Source organism: Eubalaena glacialis, chromosome 11 (assembly GCF_028564815.1).
Source record: "Eubalaena glacialis isolate mEubGla1 chromosome 11, mEubGla1.1.hap2.+ XY, whole genome shotgun sequence".
NCBI classification, from domain to species: domain Eukaryota; kingdom Metazoa; phylum Chordata; class Mammalia; order Artiodactyla; family Balaenidae; genus Eubalaena; species Eubalaena glacialis.
Window position 1 is genome coordinate 59,107,561 of NC_083726.1, and position 23,134 is coordinate 59,130,694.

Consider the following 23,134-nt stretch of genomic DNA (forward strand, 5'->3'; position numbering starts at 1 on the left):
AGAGCACTGGTTAAGACATAGACTCACAAATACATAAAGAAAGTCTGCCTGCTCTGTGTCAGGCACTATGCTAGATCCAAAATGAATAATACAGTCTTAATCCATCTTCTGGTTGGGAAGTCTGCAAGAAATGATGCTAAGTGCTCTGAGAGAGTACGTAGGAGGCTATAAAGCTCTGGCTTGAGAGTGGGTATCTGGGAGGGCTTCCCAGAGGAGGTGATGCAGTCAGAGTTCTTAGCAAGAAAAGACAGTGACCAAAAAAGAAAAGAAAGGACAGTGACTAGGTTCTGGTATCTCTTCCATCTTATAGATAGGAAAGGAACTAGGTAAAGTGTCAAGATTCAAGTCTTAAAGTCAAAAGAGAACTTCTACGGAGTTTCCTGGCAGTCCAGTGGGACTCAGCGCTTTCACTGCCGTGGGCCCAGGTTCAGTCCCTGGTCCAGAAACTAGGATCCTGCAAGCCGCGTGGCGTGGCCAAAAATAAATAAATAGATAAATAAAAAGACAACTTCTAGTCCTGCCTCCTCTTCTTAACAAGCTGTGAGACCTTAGGTGAGTCAGTTAACCTTTCCAAACCCTGTTTCCTCATCTACAAAATGGGCACATCTGCTCTGTCAACCTCGAAGCAGTAAGAGATCAAATGTGACAGAAAATGTATGTGAAAGTACTTTGTAAACTATAAAAGGGGGAGGGATTGTCTCTATGGAGGAGGAAATTACAGTGTAGAGAGGTGAAGTGTCCCGCCCAACACTACAGAGTGGGATGGGAGGGGTGGGGGGGAGCAGGTACCCCTCAATCCTCAGTCCTCAGCTCCTGCCTGCACTCCCCCGTCCTCCCACCGCAGCAGCTGAACTACCCCACTAGAGGGTGGGGGGAGGGCCCCAAAAGGCCCCCTAGCAACCTATTAAAGATTTACCTCAAAAATCCTTTTCTATTCATGACCTTTTGACAAAGATGGGAGGTAAATATGTGAGAACTCCTCCCTTTCCCCTTCTGTTAATGAATTAGGATCTACCCAAACTTAGTGTTTAAAGTTACATAAGCATCATTCAGATCTTCTGTACCAGCTACTTTCATTTTGGAAAAACTGCATTTCCATTAAAATGGTGTTATATAAAAAGGTTTTATGTATGTATGTGTAGGAACAGAAGGAACAGGTGCACGTGAGCACTGTGAAGGCACACAGGCACATACACATCACAACCTCACCTGTCCTCATGGGGAGCAGGTGTTTGATAGTTCCTGGTGAGTTAAGATGTGACCCGCTTGCTTGTCCTCCAACCCCCAGTGAGACCTGGTGCATGTTGGGCAATGGGAACTGCAGCAGGAAGGCCATCAGCTGCCCCCCCCCCCCCCCCCAGGGACCAGAGAAATCCTGACCTTCCTGAAAGTTCCTTCCTTGGCAGGGTGAGTTCCATTGAATCATAAACTATCGGGGTTGGAAGTAGCTCAGAAGTCACCCAGTGCAATCTCACTGGACATTACTCTCACCAGCCTTGACTTGAACAGCTCCCTTTCTCCCAAGGCAGCCCATGTCACCTGTGGACAGCTGTGCTCACTGGAAAAGACCTGATATTGAGCTGAAACCTGCCCTTCTGGAGCTTCCACTTCTTGGGAACAAACGTATATCCCTCACCTAGTATCTTGAGCAGGAGGCTCACGAGAGCCCAGGAGCCATAGCCAGCAAAGGGTGCCTGGGGCCTAAAAGCAATCAGGGAGGGCAGCAAGAGTCCACAAAGCTGAAGCTCTACCCTTAAAGACCTCTATCCATCTAAACTGAGGCTAGGATTGTGAGGGAGGGGGAGCGAAGCGGGCAGGGCTGGATTGGGAGGAGGGCAAGAAAGAGGGGAAGCCTTGAATGGGAATAAGTGAGTGGCTTTGAGCAAAGCCTGGCTCCTTATGTCTCATTTGAAGTGGGGGGGGCGGGAGGTCAGACCATCCCGAGGTCAGTTCCAGCTCTCATTCTCTGAGGTCCTGAGTCCGCCTACACACACACACATCCCTTTCAAGGTTCGATGGTTGTACTCTTATGTGAAACAGTGGGTCCACAATTCGAGCGCCAAGTAGGAAGTAAAACAACTGCCCGAACCCTCTCTCTCATCCTGGCCCGACCTGAGTTAGGCTTCGCGGCTTGCTCGATTACCGGAAGGGCGGAACCATTCTACCTTACCCACGTAGAACTGCACAGACGGGAACACCCCAGCACAGAGTAGGGAAACGTGAGCTTTGGAGTGTCCTTTTAAGTAGTTGGGAAGGGGGTGTGGCCGAGGAGGCTGGGAGGCCGCAGCCCGGCAAGGGGGGAGTGGCCCGGGGGCGTGGCCGTAGCGTCTGGAATGTTGTTGGGTCCTCGCACCGCATAGTAAGGAGGGGTCACGCCCCTTTTCTCGGAGAGGGCCAATCGGAACGCCGGAGCGGTTTCAAGTCTCCCCTGCCAGCCTGCCCGCCCGCTACCCCACCCCCCTCGGGGATTCGCTTTTTCCGTAACAAAATTGCAAAGCTCCGGGTGTTCCGCAACCCGGGCCGCTCACAGGTGGAGGATCCCGGGGCCTAGGACGGTGCTCCGGAGCGGGAGGCGCCAGCTGGCTGTAGAGAGGCCGGGTTGAGATCCTGGAGGCGCGCGGGGGTGGGCGCTGCAGCCGCGGGTTGTTTATCTGGAGTACGGAGGGGAGGGGGGAGCCTGGAAACCGCCCCGTGTCCCATTTCCTCCTCTTGTTTTCGCTCCGGATTCTCCATGTTGGACCCAAACTGAGGAGCCCGGAGCTGCCGCCGGGGGATCGGGGCCGGGGGCAACCGGGGGAGCCGTTGCCCGGGCCTCCCGCTCTCCGTACGGGCCGCCTCCCTTCCCGGCCCAGGGGAGGAACAAGAGCAGGGATGTGAACAGCAGTGGGAGTCGGAGTCTCGGGAGCCGGAGCCTGAGCCGGAGCGGGCCCCCGCCCAGGCCCCCCAGCCCAGCCCAGCCCAGCCTGTGCGCCCGCGCGTCCTCCCGCCCAGCCAGCCCGGGCCCGCGGGATTGTTAGATGGAACACGGCTCCATCATCACCCAGGCGCGGAGGGAAGACGCCCTGGTGCTCACCAAGCAAGGTAGGGGCAGCAACTTCCCAAAACTTTGCGTCGCCCCTGGGCGGGGAGGGGGCTAGCACAGCCCAGAACCCGAGTCTCGGCCCCAGATCTCCCGGGGCTCAGAGTGGGCGATTCCGAACCGACCCCCTACGCCATCCGCCCCTGCGACCTGGTGCGCACTCAGGCCCCGGGGAGGGCTGCGCGGGGCCCCGGGCTCCCAGCGCCCGAGGGGGAGGGGCGTCATCCGCGCAGCTGTCACTCTGTCCTGCACTCCCTCCCCCCGGGCAGAGAGACAGAGGGGTAAGCGCTCGCAGCGCGAGTCCACTCGCGCCCATCCTCTCCAGAGTTGGGGGGTGGGGTCGTCACTTTCCCGCACCAGAGCGCGCGGCTGCCTCAGGACCGCGGGGAGAGAGGTGGGGAGGGGAGGGGAACGAGGGGGTCCCGGGCGATCCCGAGCTAGAATGGAGACGGGACTGGAGTCCAGCACTTCCCAGCCCCCCCTCCCGCCCCCAAGCCCGAGGCTGCTCAGGCAGCGGTCGGTGACGGCGTCCGGCGGGACTTGGGACCAAGTTCACCGCCCGGAGGCGGGGGCGGCCGCGGTGGGGGAGGGGCCGAGCTCTGGCTGACCGACATAGTCCGCCTGCGGCCCTGCGCTCGGCCTGGGACCTCGGCGCGCGGGACTCTCGCCCGGCTGTCTCCTGCCGCTTTTGCTGAGCAAACAAGCGCGACCCCGAGGCCCGGCCGGAGCCCCTCCCTGCCCCGGTGCGCTTCCCCGGGGCCGCCGCCGCACACACAGAGCCGTGTTTGTTTAGCCCGAGATTGGTGTCCCTGGTTACATAATTCGCCGGATGGCATCAGACCCGGCGTGTTTCTGAATCGCGCCGCGAAAAAGTGCGAGTTCTCCGTGGGCAGCGGCTCGCGGCCCCCGCCTTCCTGCGGGTCGGGTGGAGACACAAGGGGGGTCGCGGGCCCTCTCTGGGGCGGGTTTGGGGACCGGAGGGTGATTAGGCCGAGGCCTCTCCTGGGGGCGGGGGAAAGGTTGGGGCCTGAGGGTGGGATCTTTGAGTTTGGTCACGGTGGAGGCCCCGAAACTCTTTTCCCCTCCCCCACGTTCTTCTTCGGGCCTTGAGGAATGTGTCTAAAATAGTGGACAGAATTTCCGCGGGGAGTAAGGACTAGCGTTGTTTTTTTCTGGAGAACTTCCCAGATTGGGGCCACCTGGCCTGAGGCTGGGGAGATCACGCTCTTGGGCCCAAATTCGGAGCGTCCCTGCCCTTCCCCTCAACCCCCCAGAACAGGGCAAGAAGGGCCAGTGCTGCACTTGAACATATTGAGGCCTAGAGCCTGGCGGGGGGTCAGCTGTGGAGCCTGGGTATAGCCCCACATCCCCGTATTTGGCAACATTAGTCAGCAGATCACTTATTTCAGGGGTTCCCGGTCCCAAGGAGCTCCCCCAACTTGCCTAGGGGCAAACGGGCTGGCCTGGTGGTTTCAGCCATTCCCTAATTCCCCGGTGCAATGGGGGGGGGGGTAGGGGGGCGGCGGGGTGTAGTGTGTGTTTCCTGCATCGCTGGCCCTACTTTCAATAAGCCTTGCCTGCTCAGATCCCAACCCCCGCAAAAGACCCTGATCCCCTGCTCTCCTGACTGCATCACTAACCAGGCTGCAACTTCACCCCTCTACTGGCTGCTCAGCTGTGCTGAGGGCTGAAGAGGGGAGGCTTTTCTGTGTTTATGACTTAACTCCTGATTCTTCCCGCTCTCTTCCTAACCTCATCCCAGGAAGGGACTCCAAGTGCTAGCCAGAAATGAAGAAATGTGGATGTGGAAGGATTCCAGAGGGGGCAGTGTTGATGAGAAGGGGGAGAAGAGTCCTGAGCTTCCCTACTCTGGTCCTCTCCTCCTGTAGGGGCTCAGGAGGGTGCATTCCCAGTGAGGGGACCACACCAGGAATGAGGGAAAGCTGGACTTCTTTTTTTTGTTGTTTTTTCAGAAGCTGGACTTCTGAAGGGACAGCTTACAAATCAGAATTGGAAGTTTCATCCACCAGGGCAAGTGGTAGGGAACAGAATAGATGACAGCAGAAAGCAAGCAGCTGGCTTCTTGACAGTGTTCAGCTGCTGATGTTGGTTGGATTTTTCTTAGAGTTACGTTTTTCGTTTTTTGTGTGGTTTGTCCTTCAGACTTATCCCTGGAGGAATCTGAATTCTCAAGCCGACAGCTTGGGGGTCTCTCTCCCCCCGTGTAATTTGACTGCATTCCAGAGAAGACATACTTTCTTCCTAGGCTGCTTGGGCACCCAGCAACAAGCAAACCAACTTTCTGAATCCCTCATCACTTACAAACAAATCCTGCATCTTTAAAAAAATAAAATAAAATAAAATAAAAGTAGGGGTGGGGAGCAGATGTTTTATTTAGCTCCTTTGGAGTTCCGTGCCCTCTCCCCTCCTCACAGTGTCCCATTTCTAGGCTCTGCCTCCCTTTGGAAAAAGGGGAAGGAGTACTGAGTCAGTTTATTAATCAGTAAATTTCTAGAAAAATACAAATTGCTTCTAGCATGGGCGGTTTTTTAGTGAAGTTGTTTGCCATTGCAGGTTTTTTTGTCTTTTTTAGCATTCTGTTCTGGGAGCTTTAAGGCTGGCTGGGTGTGTTGATGATTCAAAAGTAATTACAGTAGGGGAAGTAGAACAAACAAAGTTGCTGAAAGCATTGATGATAAAAGGACCAAAATTGGATCATCTTCCCAAACAGATGGGTGAAATGGCTTCCTGGTACAGCAAGGATAGGGTTGTGTACGATACCAACGTAAAAAAGAAAAGTTAATATCAGTTTGGCCAGAAAATGGCCATTTATTGCAGCCCCATACGAGGGTGTCACGGTGTCGCCCCATTGCTGGGAGATTGTGCCTCGGGCTTTGAGGTTAGATGGGGAGAAGCCAGGGAAATGGGCCCACCTTATAACCTCCCAGTGTGAAACGAGAGGGTGGAGGCAAGCTCCTCCAGAGCTTGAGTGACCCACAGCCCCTCTGGGGGAGTTGGGACCTTTTTTGTTTTGTTTTGTGAGGCCTGACGCCCCTTCCTTTCAGGGAGTGGATGATGATGCCTTGGGTTGTCTTTTCACATGTAGAACAGAACAACAGGTTCTGGTAGCTGACCATCCCTAAGAATTAGGCTGGTGGCAGGTTTTTCTAACTCTTGCTTTCTCCCCATAAGGGAGAAATTCTGCCTTACTCTCCCATGTAAAAGCTTAAACACCTTTCACTGTGGTTGTAGCTAGGCCCTTAACTTGAAAAGTTTAGACCAAGTCTCAGTCTCCCTGGGGCTTTCTTCCTCAGCTTGTTCTGTGAGCATCCAGGGTGTGTGTTTATAGCTGGCTCCTCCCGCCCCACTGGTTCCTCTCCCCTCCTTGCGCAGTCTCGGCCTTGGCCTCTGTGGCTGCTGTGGCTCGCTCCTCTGTCTCCTTTGGAGTTGTTCCCCCATCTTGGAGTGAGGTAGGGGCTTGTGTGGTGACTTAAGCTTGTGTTTGCTCTCTCCCGAAGCAACCCAAGGGAGCCCTGCTAACTCAGCAACAACATTTGTAAATGCCCACCATCCCGGGACTGGGAGTTTGCAGTTCTGCTGCTGAGTTTGACTTGCAGAGCTTGCAACGGACCAGGACTCAGGAATTGCTGTGAAAACCCCTTGAGAGACGGCAAGGGGTGGTAGTGTCCCTGAATCCTGTCTCCTTCTTCTCAACTATAGGGGTCTTAAAGAAACTGGGTGGAAGAGGGGTCCCATTTCGTGCTCTCGGTGGGACCTTCCAAATCCCTCATGGTCACGGACTTTGTTAAAATGGTAAATACGATAGAAGTCACGTTTCTAGCCAAGGTGAGTTGATGCTCCCAGCCTTTCTGTGGAAAATTAATACATGTGCTCATAACTAAGCAAGAGAAAGACAATACGTATTTATATGTAAGTATATATCTCTTCCCCTTCTCTTCAACTTTCTTCCTCCTAGCTTTTGGGTAAGTTGGGTTATTGTCTTTTATTACCGTCTTAGGAAGTTTGTCTCTCAGAGTGAAGAGGGGATTGGGGGGCAGGTGCAGCAGTTAGAAGTGTTCAGAAGAATTGCTCCAGGAGCAAAATTGGTTGCCTCAGGCCTGGATGCAAATCCCTGCTTTCCCTATTTGCAGTGAGACTTGACAAATCACTTTACTGTTCTGAGTGAATTATCTATAAAATAGGGGTATCGGTCTCTACACTTCTCCAATGCCTTGTACTTAGCAGATAATTGATAAATGTTAACGTCCTTCCTTTTTAGACAGCTAGACCACCACTCCGGTTCTCCTCCATTCCCCCAAGGACATAGTGCAAATAGCACACGGTCATGTGGGTTTTATTGTTAAAGACAGGTGGCCGGGGGTCAGAGGGGACACTGATGTGAGGGCTTAGGCCTTCTGGAAGAATCACCTTCTGAGACTTGCAAACAGCCTTGCTGCACAGACCCCTTCTTTGTGCCCCTGTTACATAGGATGGGATTTTATGTGAGTAGCATGTGCCTTGGGGCTTTTGCCATCCTGCCTGGCGCCTGGGCATCTGGGATGGGAGGAGGCCAGGGAGCCACGCACCTCCTGTGAAGAGTCTCTGAAGTCTAAACCTTGTGAGCAGTTGCTTGGCCCCTCAGAAGTGGATGTAATGAAGACTTGAGACAACTGTGTGCTGCGTTCTCTTACCGTCTGCATTTGTTTTAAGAGTTAAAGAACCCAGTGAGATTCAGATTTCTTTAAGGAATGCTAGTAACAAGGAAAGAAAAAGAAACTGGGGTTTTGAAGAGAAATAGATGTTAAGCTATGTCTTTGCTGCTGTGGTTTTGGGGTATAACCTTGAGAAAGCACAAACTCAGCATTAAATTGCTTTTCACCCTGTCTCAGGCCAGCCAGCTCGGGAAGCACAGAATTAACTCACTTGTCCTGCGGACACAGGGTTGGGTGTGGCTCTGTCATGATTCCCTCCCTCTTCTGAAATGGAGGAATAGTTCCCAACTGGGATGCAGATGAGCTTATTAACGTGCAAATCTTCTGAAGGAACTAGTAGAAATCAAAGTGGAGAGGTTGACTTAGAACTTGAAGCCTCTCTGGACCAGAGGCCAATAGAACAGAGTTTCTTTGTCTGGCAAAGTGCCCAGCCCTTCAGGTCTGAGTGTGCCCGCACCAGGTCTGTTATTACAGAATGGGTACTCCAGCGAGCACACGGCCTTCTGGGCAGGAGGTGCAAGGATGTCCTGTTTTATATTCGTCAGCTATTCTAAGGGTTAGCTTTAAACCTGATCTCTCAGTGGACCTGCTGGCATTTCCTTTCCCAGGTGCTCCTAGTCCCCCCTCCCACCCTGCCCCCCACCCCAAATCAGGCTTTGCTCTTACCCTTTTTTATTCAATACCTTCTTTTTCTCTCTTGACATATGAATAGTTTTTGCATCCTGTAGAACTTGCTCTTTCCCACCCACACAGTTCTCAGGGAACAAATGTGGCCCGAACCCCAATGAGAGCCAAGCAGATTCATGGGAAGGCTCAGAGCGCACACCGCAGGCCTGTGGAAGTGCCTTCCCAGGACGTGGGTCCTAGCTCTTCTGCCTCCATGGCAGAATGGGGCTAGGGCCCCTCCTCCCAGGAACAGGGACCTGCAGGAAGAGACAGGAGGCTTGGGTCTTTTGCCTTGTGATAGATTAGAGCAAGTGCTCCTAGAAAGGAAAATCAGGCTCTGGGGTGCAAGTCCCCTGAGACCTGCAGAGACACTGAGCCAGTGAGTTGTGGTGGGGAAAGGGGCCACAGGGACCACTGGCAACCTTTAGACATTGGCTCTCAGCCAGGGACACACATCAGAAACTCCTGTGACACTTACTAAAAATACAGACCCCACCTGGGTCTTACTGAATCAGAGCATGAGCAGGTGGGCCGGGCATCCGTGTGTTCCAAATGCTCCCTGTGATTCTGACAGGTGTCCCTGGAGAAGAGCCAGGTGAGCGCAGCAGTGGCCCCAGCTGCCTGTTCAGCCCTGAGCAGGAAGAGTCGCTGGAGGGATCCAGTTTTCCTGTTTGTTAAAGATCCTGTGGCTCCTAAAGGGGAGTCCAAAAGTTTTCTGAGTGTGAATGGACAGAGTAGTGATCCCCGCTTACCAGTAATGATCACGTGATATTTATAGAGCACTCACTGTGGGGCAGGCACTGCCCTAGCCTTTTATATCTATTGATAGTGTCTCACTTGAGCCTCACAATGACCTTGTGAGATAGGAATGATCCCCACTTGACAAGTGAGGAAAACTTCCGCTGAGAAACCCCAAGCACCTTGTCCACAGGAACGTGGCTGGTTCGTGTCAGCTAGGACTGGCTCAGAGTCAAACCTAGCGCTGACCCGCACTGCCTCTCATTTGCATTGTGCATTCCACTTTTTAGAGTGCCTGTTCAAGCTTCAGGGGATCTGAAGCCACCTTGTAAGGGACCATGCAGTGTAGACCTTTCCTGATTGGCCTGTGAGGAGACAACCCAGGGTGGTGGTGCCTTAGGTGAGACCACAAGGCTGCTTGAGAGGCTGAAGTGGGGCAAGAGCCAGGGTTCCTGACGACCAGCTCAGTGCTCTCTCAGTGGACACACCTATACTGGTGGGCTGGTCCCAGGTGCAGCTGGGGTGTGGGAGGAGTAGGTGAGTGAGCCTGTAGGTGGGACAGACTCCCTGGCAGGCTGCTTCCAGTCCTTCTGCAGGGGCCAGCCATGAGAGGAAGGAAGGCAGGAACTGGTTGGCCACCCTCAACGAGTGTGTGTGTGTGTGTGTGTGTGTGTGTGTGAGTGTGTGTGACTGTGATTGGTTTTTGTGGAGTCCTGGAAAAGGCCATTTCTCAGGATTGGCCCTGCCACTACTTCTGTGTGACCTCTGGAATGAGAAGAAATCTCTGTGGTCTCTTTCAATGTGGACATTTTGAGATTGAGACTGAGATAAAGGTATGAAAGTGCTTTGTACTGAATGACTAGCAGCTGAGATTTACTGAGCGTTTTACTAGGGTCAGGACACACCCAGACCGCCTTCTAATTCTCACAGCTCTATGTAATAGGTAATGTTAGTCTTTCCATTTTACAGATGAAGAAACTGAGGCCCAAGGCCACACACCTTATATGTGGCAGAGCCAGGATTTAAGCCTAAGTCCATGGCACCTGTGTAACCACTCTGTCGTTCACTGGTCAGAGGAGAGACGGTTGAGGTCCCTTGATTTGTCCTGAGCTTTCGTTCTTCTTTCTCCATCGCACTCTCATGCATATGTCACCTAAAGCAGGCTTCTTAGCTGGAGAGGAAAGAGGCACTAGATTCTTCAGGTCTTTCACCAGACCCAAGCATTTCAGGAATCGGGCAGAGAGCCAAGACAGGGGCTGAAACAGCCACTAAGAGGGTGTTTGTGTCCTGCTGGCAGGTTTCTTTTAGCCTCCCGGCCTCCCATAGGAGCTTGCTCCGCACCTCCTTAGGGCAAGAGGGAGGCTCAAGGTGGGCAAGTATGGCTTCCAGTCCCCCACGATGACATCTCTGCTCTAGCAGGCATTGCATACAGTAAAACAAGGGCAGGGTCCAGCCCTTTGGGTTTTCCTGGATGGCATCTCAGGTCTATCCCTGCTGCTGCTGTGAGCCATCAGATCACTTCCTGACATCCACCAAGAGCACTCTGGTGTGGGGCTGGGGGCTGAGCCTGCTGCTGACGTATCCGTGAGGAAACTGCTCTGGTCCAGGGCCTGTTGCTGCTTCTGGGAACCCACCCCCAGCCCCAGCATGTTTCTAAAATATGTTACAGCTGCCCAGGAGGGTGTTCTGCCAATAACTCTTTTAAAGGCTGATTTGGAAATTGACAGAGTATCTTGATCCTGTTTTAGAAGTTGCCAGGGATCCCCTGCTTCCAAAACTTGAGTGCTTCTTGAGGGAAGGTCCTGAAGTTGAGGCCCTATGTTGAGACCAGTGACGACTGCTGGAGGGGCAGGGAAAAGGCAGGCAAGGCAGCGAGTGACCGGGTCCCCCACCCTCACCCCGCAAGTGGCATTAAGGACCCAGGACTGAAAGAAGTCCTCCCCTCTTAGAAGAGAGGTAGAGGCAGGGAGCTGTCCTGTCCAGGGAAGGGGAACTAACGGAGACGTGTGCGTAGGTAGGACGGCCTGGCTGCTGGTCACGGGGAGGGCGCTAGTGTAGAACATGCTGGTGTGAGCCAAACAACGTGGCTAAAACTACTTTTTGAAAGTCCACGCTGTCAGCTTCACAGCTGCTCTCTGGAACTTCGGGAACTGGTGCCGAGCTGGGTGAGGCCCCCCCTGCCTTGTCACCTGAGGAGAGCAGAGTCAGCAGTTGAGCACTGTGGAAGCTGGTACACCCTGCCTCTGGCTTCCAGTCTTTCCTGTGTGGGGGATGTCTAGGCATCTCTCACCTTCTTGTTCCCCTGCTGACTCACCTGATGGTCCAAGAGCCCTTCTGTCCACCTGGCGCTTTAGGGCCTGTCCTTAGCCAAGGCACAGATGCCCCTTGCTGAGGACCTGGGAGGACTCCTCTCCACGGGGAGCCCCAATCAGATGCATCTTGGCTGCAAGGCCCAGGCAGCTGGCCAAGAAAGGCCAGAAATGCTCCAAATACTCTCCTTCCTCAAAAAGCTAAGGGGAGGGAGGCCCCTCCGGGAGGCCATTTTATAGTGATAGCCAGACTAAATCCTTTGCTGTGGGGGGAATGAGAGATGGTGGAGAAAGAAGTACTCTGAGAGATGAACCAAGAAAGCATCCTTCTACATGAATGGGCTTGTTAAAATCCGACAGCCTGAGAGCTTGCCTTCTGCCGAATCCCAGGCGGATGTGTGAGGAGTTCCTTTGCTGGGACACAAAGCTGTGTCGTTGGCAACAGTGATATCTCAACCTGACCTTCAGAAGAAGGTTAAAAATAGTGTTGTCCAGGCAAAGCCAGTCTTCATCTGTGTGTGCGCGCGTGTGTGTGTACACGCATACATGTATGTGCACAAGCTTCTTAAGAGGCAGAGGCAAATAGCATCCTCACCTGGTGCTTCTTGGGGGCCAGTGATGGTGGACGCAAGGGGAGAGGGCATTCTTTGTCTCAGGTGGAACAGCCTCACCTGCTTTCCTGTTACTTGCAGAGACCAGCCAAGGAGTTTGCAACTGGAAAACAAGTTTTGTAGTGGATGTGGGAGAAGGTATAGGGGTGGTTTTGACTTTTTGAAACCTGCTCACGATCAGAGTTCCTCTGGCACCTTTCTCATCTTCTGTTCTTGAGCTTCAGCCACATGCTGGGTGGGTGGCCACAGTGTTGCCAAGGAGTGGTCATCTCCCCTTAGATAATATTAAAATGAGCATGGCATTTAAGTTTAGTCTGCACAGTGCATGACTGTGTTCAGTCTTGTTTATCAGGAGAGTGGACTTGCTGTTATCCCAGTTAACGGATGAGGAAACTAAGGCTCAAAGAGGCTGTGTGGCTGAGTAGTAACTGGCAGAGCCTGGACCCCAGCCCAGGTGATCCTGGGGGGAGGGGGAGGGGGGGAATACTTCCCACATCCCCCCTTCTCTTCACATCCTGCCTCAGTAGGAAGCCTCGCAGCAGTGAGCTGAAGGGGTGGCTTGGCTTCCCTGTTCTCAGCAACCTGCGCACTTTCTTCTTGAGCCAGAGCTCCCCCCCGTTAGGTCTGTGCTGGTCCTTTCCGACATTCAGCTCCAAACCAGATGTTTGGAGCAGGGAGAACAGGTGCACATCAGTAATGGAGCTATGTGGTACCCACTGGAATCCTGCCCTCCCTCACTGGGGAAACCTGTGCAATGAAATCCTCACCGGCCTGTAAATCCTCTTGTGCCAGTGTTCCTCTCCCGGGGAGGGGGCCACTGCCCCTTCCCGTCACACACGGAGGGATGGGGGTGACCTGCACCTGGCTGTCACGGACACAGTGCTGAGCACTGGTTGAAAGGAGTCCTTTGAAAGGCTCTTTGATACGAGTGTCAGATCCCTCTCTGGGTGTATCCCCTCATCCTTAAACCCACTCAACAAAGTGGATCTTGGACCAAAGCTCCTGGCTTCAGCTCCCCCCCACCCCATTGTCCTCTTGATCTCCCAGAGGTATCTGCCAGTCAGAGCAGGTGCAGGGCCGGGGTGGTGGTTAAGGGAGCCTTGTACTATTTCACCCCTTACACCTTTCATGGACTGCCCAAGGGGACAGCAAAGGAGGGGGGCTGGACCCCAAACTGATCCTTCACCAGCCCAGCCTAGAGAGGAGTAGGGCACACACTCTTGAGAGATCTTAAGAGTGCACCGCCACTTCCCACTTGTTGCAGGAGTAATCGGACACGATGCCCGAGCTGTAGGGGACCCTACAGAGTAGTTGTTAAGAGCCCTGGCTCTGGGTTCAGATCCTGGCTCTGCTGTCCTACGACCTGTGTAACCTCAAGCAGGTTACTTAAGCTGTCTGTGCTTCCGTTTCCCCTCTGTGAAATGGGGGATTAGTGCTTAGAAATGGGTTTGTAGTGAGGATTAAATGAAGTAATGATGTCAAGTGTCTTGACACAGGCCTGGCCCATCGCTGGTGCTCAGTAGACATGAGCAAGGCCCAGAGAGGCCGAGTGGCTTGCCTCAGGTGCTCGGCTCCTCATAGCCCGCTTCCCTGTCCTCGGAAGGGAGGGAGCCTTTCTGTTTCTAACTCTTCTGGGCGGTTGCAAACCAGCGAAGGCTTCCACAGGTCCTGGCTCTGTAGAAGCGACAAAGGCCCTGGAGGCCCCGGAGTTATTCACTCAGCCAGAGTCACGGGCACCTGCTGCTCAGAAGCCAGAGGCCAGTGAATGTACCCGGCTGAGGCCATGGCAGGCCCCGTCAGGAGGCCGCCATGTTCGGGGGAGGCCGAAGAGGCCCTGACGGCCACTGATTGTCAGTGGCAGTGTTTGTAAAGGTGAGGAGGACACACAGCCTGGAGGAGGACGGAGGGAAGTGGGGCCCCAATGGGGGAGGGGGTAGTGAGGAACATCTGGGGTACTGACCTTGCTGTTGTGGGTCTGGGGTCCCCTCCCCAGGCGCCCCAGCTCTTTGCTCTGCTCCGAGCGCCTGCCCCCGGGGTCAAGGCATCTGTGGTCTCTGAGGCCCAGGGGCTGCCTGGCCGCATTGTGTTTTAAGAAGACCTCATCCCCTGCAGAGTCCGAACCGAGCTGAGGAGCGCCCCCGCCCCCTCCCAAGCTCCCTGTCTGAGGCTGAAGCGCTCCTGCCTGTTGGGCCTCCCGCAGTGGGCACCGGCGAGGCCTCTTCACGGCCCCAGCCAGCTGCCCCTTTCACCCCCTGCCTCTCAGGATTACTCAGCCTTCACAGCGTCTGTCACTAAGATGCTGAGTGCGTTCTTGATGGCCTCTCTTCAGGAAAGGCTTGGGCTGTGTGGCCTTTTAAGAAAGGCTCAGTGCCCGGGTTAAGCCTCTGATTGTGGTTCTGCGTGAAGAAACCATAAACCAAAGGAAAAGAGATGGTTCAGCTTTGGTCCTGGAGCTTTGTGTCAGCGTCTGCTTGCGTCCCTGGGCTCGGAATTGAATGTGGGCCGTACAGGCAGGTGGAGAAGCTGTCCTTTCCTTCCGATTTCTGGGTAGATTATTCAGGGTAGGAAAGAGTCCGAGGAACCTCTCGCCTTGCTGTCTTTAAGTACTGGGCTCTGCTCTCAAGTTTGTCTCCTGGACTCAGGGGCCTTGGGCGAGGCCTCCAACGCAACTTTTTCCTTCAGGGCAAAATCCCCAGTCCCCGGAAATCTTGATTCTTCCAGCAGGGCCAGGAGCTTGAGAGTGATATCCAGGTTTTTAGGCTAATTGCTGGGGAAGCCTGAACATTTTCTAAAATGTTTCTAATGGTCATACCAGTGTCAAGGGATCTGCCCGACCCAGGGAGGGGAAGGAGAGAGCGCTGGACCAGACGGACTGGGGTGCCCAGCCTGCACCTGCAGGAAGCCCTCAGCCTTCCTGTTGAGCCAGAGCTGAGTCGGTTGTCCTGGGGCGGTGCTGACTGCCCCTTGACTGAGGGTCAGCGGCCTCACCTTTGGTCCCAGGAACAGAGTTTGGTTTTCTCTCCTCTCCAGGGGCTCAGGCAGCCCAGTAACTGGGTGTTAAATGGCTCTCCCATCACCTCTTCTGCCGGAGCCGCCTCCGTGCAGGTGCAGCCTGTACTCTGAGGACCGAGCCAGGGAGCTTGGCCTTGCTGGGGTGGGGGGCTCACCACATTGCCCCCCCTTTCCCTTCTTAAACCCAACAGCACGGGGAAGGTTATCCTCAGTGCCACGTTCTGTCTCTCCCCCGCACCTACATAAAGGCAGAGACATGTCTGGCACTTACTTCCCTGCACAGGAGTTTGCCCTGTGCTTTAAAGCGGAGTGGGGTGGATTTCATCCCAAGGCCTGTCCCCCGCCCTGGCCCCTGGAGAGGAGACCTGTGGCTGAGGACCATTCTGGCAGTGGTTGGGCGGCGCCACCTCCTGGCCACAGTACCCATCCTGGCTCCCTGCTCTTGCTCAACAGTTGCTGGAACAGTTCCTCTAAAATAAAAGGAACTTGGTGGGGGGAGGGGAGGAAGGAGGTCCAAGAGGGAGGGGATGTATATACACATATAGCTGATTCACTTCACTGTACAGCAGAAACTAACACAACATTGTAAAGCAGTTATACTCCAATTAAAAAAATAATAATAATAAAAGGAACTTGAAAAAGACTTTCTGAAGTCCATTTCTGGTTGATCCTGTAAATGCCTGTAGCTTTTTCTATCGGCTTGGCCTTTCTGGGGCTGCCTTGCCAAGCCGCCTATTAAAATGGCTTTGTATTTCCAAAGCCCAAATTGTCAAGGCAGGACTTAGCAGCTGTAGCCTAGAAGCAGGGACATCAACCCAGAACCCAGCGCTGGATGTATGTGTCCCAAGAGAGTGATATGCCTGTGGTCTTTGAGGGGAGGGAGTGTTAAGGAAAGTGACTCGAGTGTGGGATGGACACAAGGGTGTGAACGAAGCTTGTAGCTTCTTGGGGCTGAAGCTGTTCTGTTTTCTAGTCTGGGCTCAGTGCTGCCAACTAACTGGGCTGTAGCTGCACCGACTTGAAGAGGTCTAGCTTACTCCCTTCTCTAGACTGGGTAGTATTCTGGGAACTGGTGTTAGGGAGGATTTTTGTGAATTACCTTGGAGGGTTCCCTCAGTGTGCTGCTACCGAAGTGGATTCTATAGCTGGCCCCATCTCTCAGTGCCCCTTCACCCCCATGGAATGAAGAGCAAGTTTTCTGCAGTTTATTTCCCAAACCAGGGACTGGGGATTCCTGCTGTTTCTACTTTACAGAGAAGATGTTGGAATAAAAATGTACATTTCACTGTTGACTGTATTTGGTTGTTCGCCAAGCACGTGCCTTGTGCCCCAGTGGAGCTTATAAACTAGAGGGGATACAGCACGGGGGTGGGTATTTGTGGACAGACGCCCTGTAGCTAATGCCTCTGTCGTTCCCTCCACTCTAGGCCTGGTCTCCAAGTCCTCTCCTAAGAAGCCTCGTGGACGTAACATCTTCAAGGCCCTTTTCTGCTGTTTTCGCGCCCAGCATGTTGGCCAGTCAAGCTCCTCCACTGAGCTCTCCGCATACAAGGAGGAAGCCAACACCATTGCTAAGGTAGCTGGATCCAGGGTGGCGTGATGCCAGCAAGGACGGGACTGCTGTGAGCGAGTGGGGGTCCCTGCAACCACGGCAGGGAGACAGGGCAGCCTTGCCTGAGTTGGAAGATCTCTGGCCCAGAGGAGGCTCTTCCTCTGTCCTTCCCATAGTGGTCCATCTTCTTCCTGTTGATTCCCATTTGTGATGTGGGCCATCCGGATGTCCCTGTGGTTTCTGAGGGGCCCCACAGTCCAGATCCTTCCAGGTTCCAGGAACCATGCAAGGTGCTTTGCATAGATTGTCTCATGTGACCCATAGCAGCCCTGCAAGGAGAGCCACAGGATTCCCACTCACAGACGTGGAAACAGACTCAGAGGGTGTATGTAGCCTCTGAATAGTTAATGGTTAATAAATGGTAGTATCAGGGTTTGAACTCAGATCTCTCTGGTTGCAAGTCCTGTGATTGTTGTTTTTTATTTCTAACTAAGCAAAAATACCTTCCAAGTTACTAGGCTTTCAGGGAACCAAGGAATTGAAATTCTATCACATTCTTGATAACCCCTTCCAGCACTCTCACCTGTACCTGTGAGAGACATTTGGAAATGTGTGGGTGTCTTTGATTCTTATAATTACCAGAAGATATGTCTGGCATTTCAGAGGCGGGGGACAGAAATCCTCCTTTCCCCAGTGCCATTTGTACTTCTTTCTGAAACACCAAGGTTTAGCTGTCCTTCCTCTCTTTCAAAACCAGGCTAAAGATACGTACATCAGTGAAAAATCACCTCATTATCCAAAAGGGGAAAATTGTTAAATGAAGTACAACATGACGGTATTAACTGAACGGTTAATTTTTACTAAGAGTTCACAACAATGTGGAAGAGTATTGAGTTGCAACATTAAGTCAAAAAGCAGAATGCAAAATTATATATCATGAAGAAAAAAGACTGCTTGCTAAAGCAAGCTTGAAGGAAATGCACTAAAATGCCAACATTAAGTTTTTCTAAGTGCTAGGATTTTAATTTTTCTTCAGGGTTTCCATTAAGATCACTTACTTGTTACATCATAACGTTTTACTTATTAGCCAAAGGCGGGAAGAGGCTTTCTGAGCTCTCTGCACTCTACCTCCCCTCACATTTCAGGACCCACAGTGTGGGCTCACATTAGCTTACTTGTGTTTTGTAGGGGCTCAGTGCACCTCCCCCTAATCTAGGCCCCCAAGGAGGATGGAGAAAACACATGTTCTCAAAGAGAAGCCTGGGTTCCAGGACTAAGCAAGAGGCTAAACCTCCACAGTGAGGAGTTCCGATTTTGATTCTGCCTCTGACTCTGTGTCCCTGCATCAGCTGCTTGAGTTCCCTGTTCCTTGGAGAGCCAATGGCAGCTGAGAACAGGGACACTTCCTTCTCCATCCTTCATCAGGTCTAGTGTGGAAAGAAGATTTTGGCCCCTTTCCTGCCCAGCTCTTAAGGAAAGTCACTTTTGTCGTGTCAGAGCTTTCCAGGGGGCTGGGGTCTTGGGGAGAAAATTCCCCTCCAGGCCTGAGTGGGCTTTAGACAGCCAGGAAAGGCATTAGTGGGCTGGCACTGACCACCTTCTTTTCTCCCGTAGTCGGATCTGCTCCAGTGTCTCCAGTACCAGTTTTATCAGGTATGTGAATCTCACAGGGTATGTCCTCAGAAGCCCCAACACCCAGTGATCCCTGCTAACCCCATGCCCCATGCAGTGATGCCCTCATTCCTCTGTGTCTGGCTGGCTAACTCCCTGCCCTCGGAAGCTATTTGTCCCAGATATTTGCTGAGGGCCCACCATGTGCAAGGCATTAGATTGTGCGGGGGACAGCTGGTATCCATCACCAGCTCTGGCCTCCATCTCCAGTATCCGGATCACTTCACAGTCCCAGGCTGAAGGAAGGAGCCAGCTCAGTCTCTTCTTTCTCTACCTCTTGGCCTTTAAGTGTCGCCTCTCTTGGGTTGAAGTAGGGGGCTTCCATCTCCTCAATGGTCCCAGCTCTTCCCAGAGTTCTGTTGGGAGAAATTAGTCTTTCTCGGTGGCAGATTCAGTAGCCTGGCTCTGGTTTTAGATTCCAGGGACCTGTCTGCTCCCGGAGGTGACAGAGGAAGATCAAGGAAGAATCTGCGTGGTCATTGACTTGGATGAAACCCTTGTGCATAGCTCCTTTAAGGTAACTGGACATCTGGAGCTCCTCTTACACTCATCCTGGGCTGTCTTGGAAGCCTGACTGCAGGTGCCAGTGAAGTGGCCTAAAGTTGATGATGGAAGAGTGATCAGAAGTAGGGCCGGCCTCTGGCATTTAGCCACAGTCGCATCACAGATACCTGGAGGCACCACCAGAGAATGATGTTGAGTGGGAGCCCCTGCTCTCCGCAGTCACTGACAACAGGCTACAGCTGCCCCCCCGCCCCCCGCCCCCCCGCCCCCCCCGCCCCGCCCCCCCCCCCCCCCCCCCGGGTCACAGCACAGCCACCAGGGCTCTGTACAGGGGTACAAAAGAGGGGTTAAGTCAGCCTTGGGCCATGCCCCTATCCATTTTATCAGGATGTTTGTTAACTCCAGAAGGCCCAGAGACTGTCTCAGCTCAGGTAGAATTTGCAGGTGGTGGTAAGTAGGGAAAACCAGAAGGGGTATCGCAGCCTGTACTTGGGTGAGAGCCACTTAGTTGGGGCAGCAGGAGCTTCCTAGGGCCTCTGATATCTGTCCCTCCCCACCCCGCCCAGGGGGCGGAGCACTGGCTGTGGCGGGGACTGGGGTGTGGCTGGGCTCTTGTCCCTTCCCACGAGCTGACTCATTAACTCCTCTGCCTTCCAGCCAATCAACAACGCTGACTTCATAGTGCCTGTAGAGATCGAAGGGACCACTCACCAGGTGAGCTGCTGCCAGGCCACGCCCAGCCCAGGAACTCGGGCTCTTCTGCTCCTCGGGGCTTGTGTTCCATCAGTTGATCCTTTCCTGTAACTTCAGCCTCTCTGTTTTTATTGGTAACCTTTCACATTCTAGGCTTTTGCATCTTAAAAAATACAGCCCCTCATCCCCCTCTAGCTGTCACCTTTTTTCTCTTTGTAGCCAAGCTGTTTAAAATTAAATTATTTAATAGTAGTAATAGCTATCATTTACTTATCTCCCCTGCCCCTACTGAATGTGACCAGCGCTGTTATATGACTTAATACATTTTCTCTAAAGCTGAAGAGTTGGTGTATCTGCCTATTACAGACAAGGAAGTCAGTACTAGCTGTTTTCTCTCCTCCCCTGCCCACCCATTCCATCTAGCTGGTGAATTTCTTTCTCCCCAGAACAGGCATCTCCTCCTCTGTAAAGCTTTCTCCAATTCCCCTCCCCTTGGGGTCCCTACACTGGATTCTGCCACAATATAAATACTCAGTATCCATCTATCAAAAAGCGCTTGAATCTAAATAAGGTGAGGCTCTGGCCCTACACAACCTGCTCAGTCCAGGGTTAAGGATCCTGTGGTGTTGATAGTCAAATAGAAGAGTTACTTGTAGGGAAATGGGGTTTGAGGCTTCCATGGGTGGTCAGCACTACCCTGTGTCCATTAGAAGCTTTCTTCACCCCACCACCCTCCTCCCCGCTGAGGTGCTCTCCCAGTCCCAGTGCTGGACTCTGCACAGCAGCTCTTTACAGTCTAGTTGAGGGTACAGAGATATACAGAACCCACAGATAAAAGACAAAGGCGTATCTTCAAACACTGTGAACTCCTGGCTAACAAGGAGAGGTGTGAATAATGGAAAAGGGATGACATTTAAATGAGCGGAGGTGGGGGTGAGGTGTCTACCTGCAGAAGGTGCATTTTCAGCAAAGAGTGTTGAGAGGATGCCAAGCTTGATGAATAGCCAGGAGGAGGGAGGGACTTGTTGAAGGTTAAAGAAATGGTAAATGAAAGGAGGCCCGGTTGTGGCTACCTGGAGCAGAGGGTTCCTGCTGCAGAGCTGGGAGGGGTCTGGTGAGTCGATGGCCAGTCCAGGCCATCTCCAGGAGGGAGAGTCATGGCAGGCACATACTCTCGAGCAGGGAGTGAGCTGGATGAAAAGAACTTTGAAGGAGTGGTTCCAGTAGCACCTGTGTAGGCTGGATGAGAGGAGAACACCTGGATGGAGACAGGGAAGCAACAGACAGCAGGCCCATGAGGGACATGCAGCCAGTGAAGCTTTTAGGCCGTAATGTTAGGGGTGGCTGTCAGGGGCAAGCACAAAATGGGGGGGTCACTAGAGCAAGATGCTGCAGGGTGTCAGATCTGCGGTCACTGAGGGGAAAAAGTCACTTTCCCCTGGTGCATTTCAGAGAAGCTCTGCGAGGGCATGAGGTTTCAGGAAGTATCTGCGACCCTGCCTGATGGGGACCTGGACTAACTGTCCTGTCAGAGCCAAGGACAGGAAACTCCCACAGAGGCTGTGGCTGGATTCAAGTAATCCAGGATAGGCTGTTTCCATCTGTGAGGCCTATTCTTGATTACTTGTTTCTGGAGGCAGCTGATGGTTCGCCGCCGGAAACAAAGATGGCTCCTGGGACATTAGGTGTTTTTGTTTCTTCCTGAGCTGGGTCAAGGTTGGGACCACTGAGCCAGCAGAAGCCTGGTGAGGAGGTGACGCTAGTGCCCTGGTCTGTGGGGCAGAAGGCTTCCAGCCAGGTGGTCCCAGAGACTGGGGTGTGGGAGTCCAGACAGAGTAAGGTCTGAACCTACTTACTGCTCTTTGTGTAGGTGGTGACCGTGACCGATGCTGTGATGCTTCGCCCTCACAGGGATGCCTCCAACAAGCCTTTCTGCTTTTCCTCAGGTGTACGTGCTCAAGAGGCCTTACGTGGATGAGTTCCTGAGACGAATGGGGGAACTCTTTGAATGTGTTCTCTTCACTGCCAGCCTAGCCAAGGTACCTGGGGGCAGGAGGGGAGTAAAGAACCAGGAGCAGGTGTGGCAGCTCCTTGCTGGTCCACGGGATACCACGGGGAAACCAGGACTGCATCCAAACAAAAAGCATCTTCTCTTTTCTCAGTATGCTGACCCTGTGACGGATCTGCTGGACAGGTGTGGGGTATTCCGGGCCCGCCTGTTCCGTGAGTCCTGTGTGTTTCACCAGGGCTGCTATGTCAAGGACCTCAGCCGCCTGGGAAGGGACCTGAGGAAAACCCTCATTCTGGACAACTCGCCTGCTTCTTACATCTTCCACCCAGAGAATGCAGTGAGTGGTCCAGATACACCCACATTGCAGGGATTGGGAGAGTCCCTGCCCTGGAAGGAGGAGGGAGAAGGGGACGGTGGTGGAACCATGGGCTTTACCAGAGGAGGGCACCACCCCAGGTGGACCAGCCAGCCTCCAGGGGTCTGGGGCAAGGGAGGGAAGCACTGGCGGTCGGGAGACTTACGCTGCCTTTTCCCTCTCCAGGTGCCTGTGCAGTCTTGGTTTGATGACATGGCAGACACGGAGTTGCTGAACCTGATCCCAATCTTTGAGGAGCTGAGCGCAGCGGAGGATGTCTACACCAGCCTTGGGCAGCTGCGGGCCCCTTAGCCTTCCCTGCTGCCGAGCAATGGCCATCCCAGTAGGGGACTTTCCTACACTGTGCCTTTATGATCAGCCTGACAGAGCGGAATCTGGAGCATCTCACCAAATGAGACCTGGCAATAGAAGTGATTGGAAAGAACTTTAGGACGGGTTAGATGCTGAGTGGGCAGATATCAGACCAGCGATACCCAGAGCTGCCTGCTCCCTGAGTTGGGTTCCCGAGATGTGAGTAAGTGTGTGTATTTGTGTGTGTGTGTGTGTGTGTATGTGTGTGTATGAGTGTGTCTTGCCTTGAACTGTGGCCCCGGGATATAAGTGTTTCAGGTTGGGGGAGAAAGTGAATGATCAAGACTCTCCCCAAGTTAGTTTGTCTCCTCTCCTGTCACCCTGAGAGCCACCGAGCTCTATAGGGATGAAGACCATTGAAGGCTCCGTTGCCAAACCTATGGCCTTTCCTCAGCGTTGTAAGGCTTATGCCACGGAGAAAGGTAGGGTCAGAGGCTGCCTTCGGGTGCCCCAGGCACACATCTTCCCGAAGCCTTTCTCTAGCCGACTGCTGCAGACAGAAAGACGACATTTCTGGGAAGATGAAAGCTTGTATCCAGAACTGGTAGCCCCAGTGGCCATCAGGTCCTGTGGCCCAAGGGCTGCACTAGCCTCTGGCCGAGTGCCTGGCTCGGGCCCTTTCTGTGTCTCCCCAAGGCTTGGGTGCCGGGCCTGCCTTCCTCACCACCTAGCCATAGTCTTGAACCTGTGGGGAAGGAGGTCTTCTCCCTGCCCTGGAAGAGGACAGATAACTGATTTCCGTTCTTTTGACTCTGTTTTAAAATTTTCTTTGGAAATATGGAGTGTTGGGCTGTTTTGTTTCTGACAGAGCTGCAGTCCTGGGCCTGAGGTGAACGTGGGAGGCCCTGG

At 53.3% G+C, this 23,134-nt stretch overlaps 1 protein-coding gene across 1 annotated transcript; it reads left to right on the plus strand.

Annotated features, from left to right (window-relative positions):
• Positions 1–2,680: 2,680 nt before the first annotated feature.
• CTDSP2 (CTD small phosphatase 2) lies at positions 2,681–23,061 on the plus strand. The gene is made up of 8 exons (XM_061206369.1): positions 2,681–3,081; positions 16,555–16,703; positions 18,294–18,332; positions 18,766–18,867; positions 19,512–19,568; positions 21,494–21,586; positions 21,710–21,895; positions 22,100–23,061. Exons 1-8 carry the CDS (start codon positions 3,018–3,020, stop codon positions 22,223–22,225), a joined length of 816 nt encoding a protein of 271 aa, XP_061062352.1. The 5' UTR covers positions 2,681–3,017; the 3' UTR covers positions 22,226–23,061.
• The last annotated feature ends 73 nt before the right edge of the window (positions 23,062–23,134 follow it).

Coding starts and splice junctions, on each gene's coding strand:
- CTDSP2 (XM_061206369.1), top strand. CDS start 3,018: ATGGAACACGGCTCCATCATCACCCAGGCGCGGAGGGAAGACGCCCTG. Junction 3,082..16,554: donor CCTGGTGCTCACCAAGCAAG/GTAGGGGCAGCA, acceptor CCTCCACTCTAG/GCCTGGTCTCCAAGTCCTCT. Junction 18,868..19,511: donor TTGTGCATAGCTCCTTTAAG/GTAACTGGACAT, acceptor TCTGCCTTCCAG/CCAATCAACAACGCTGACTT.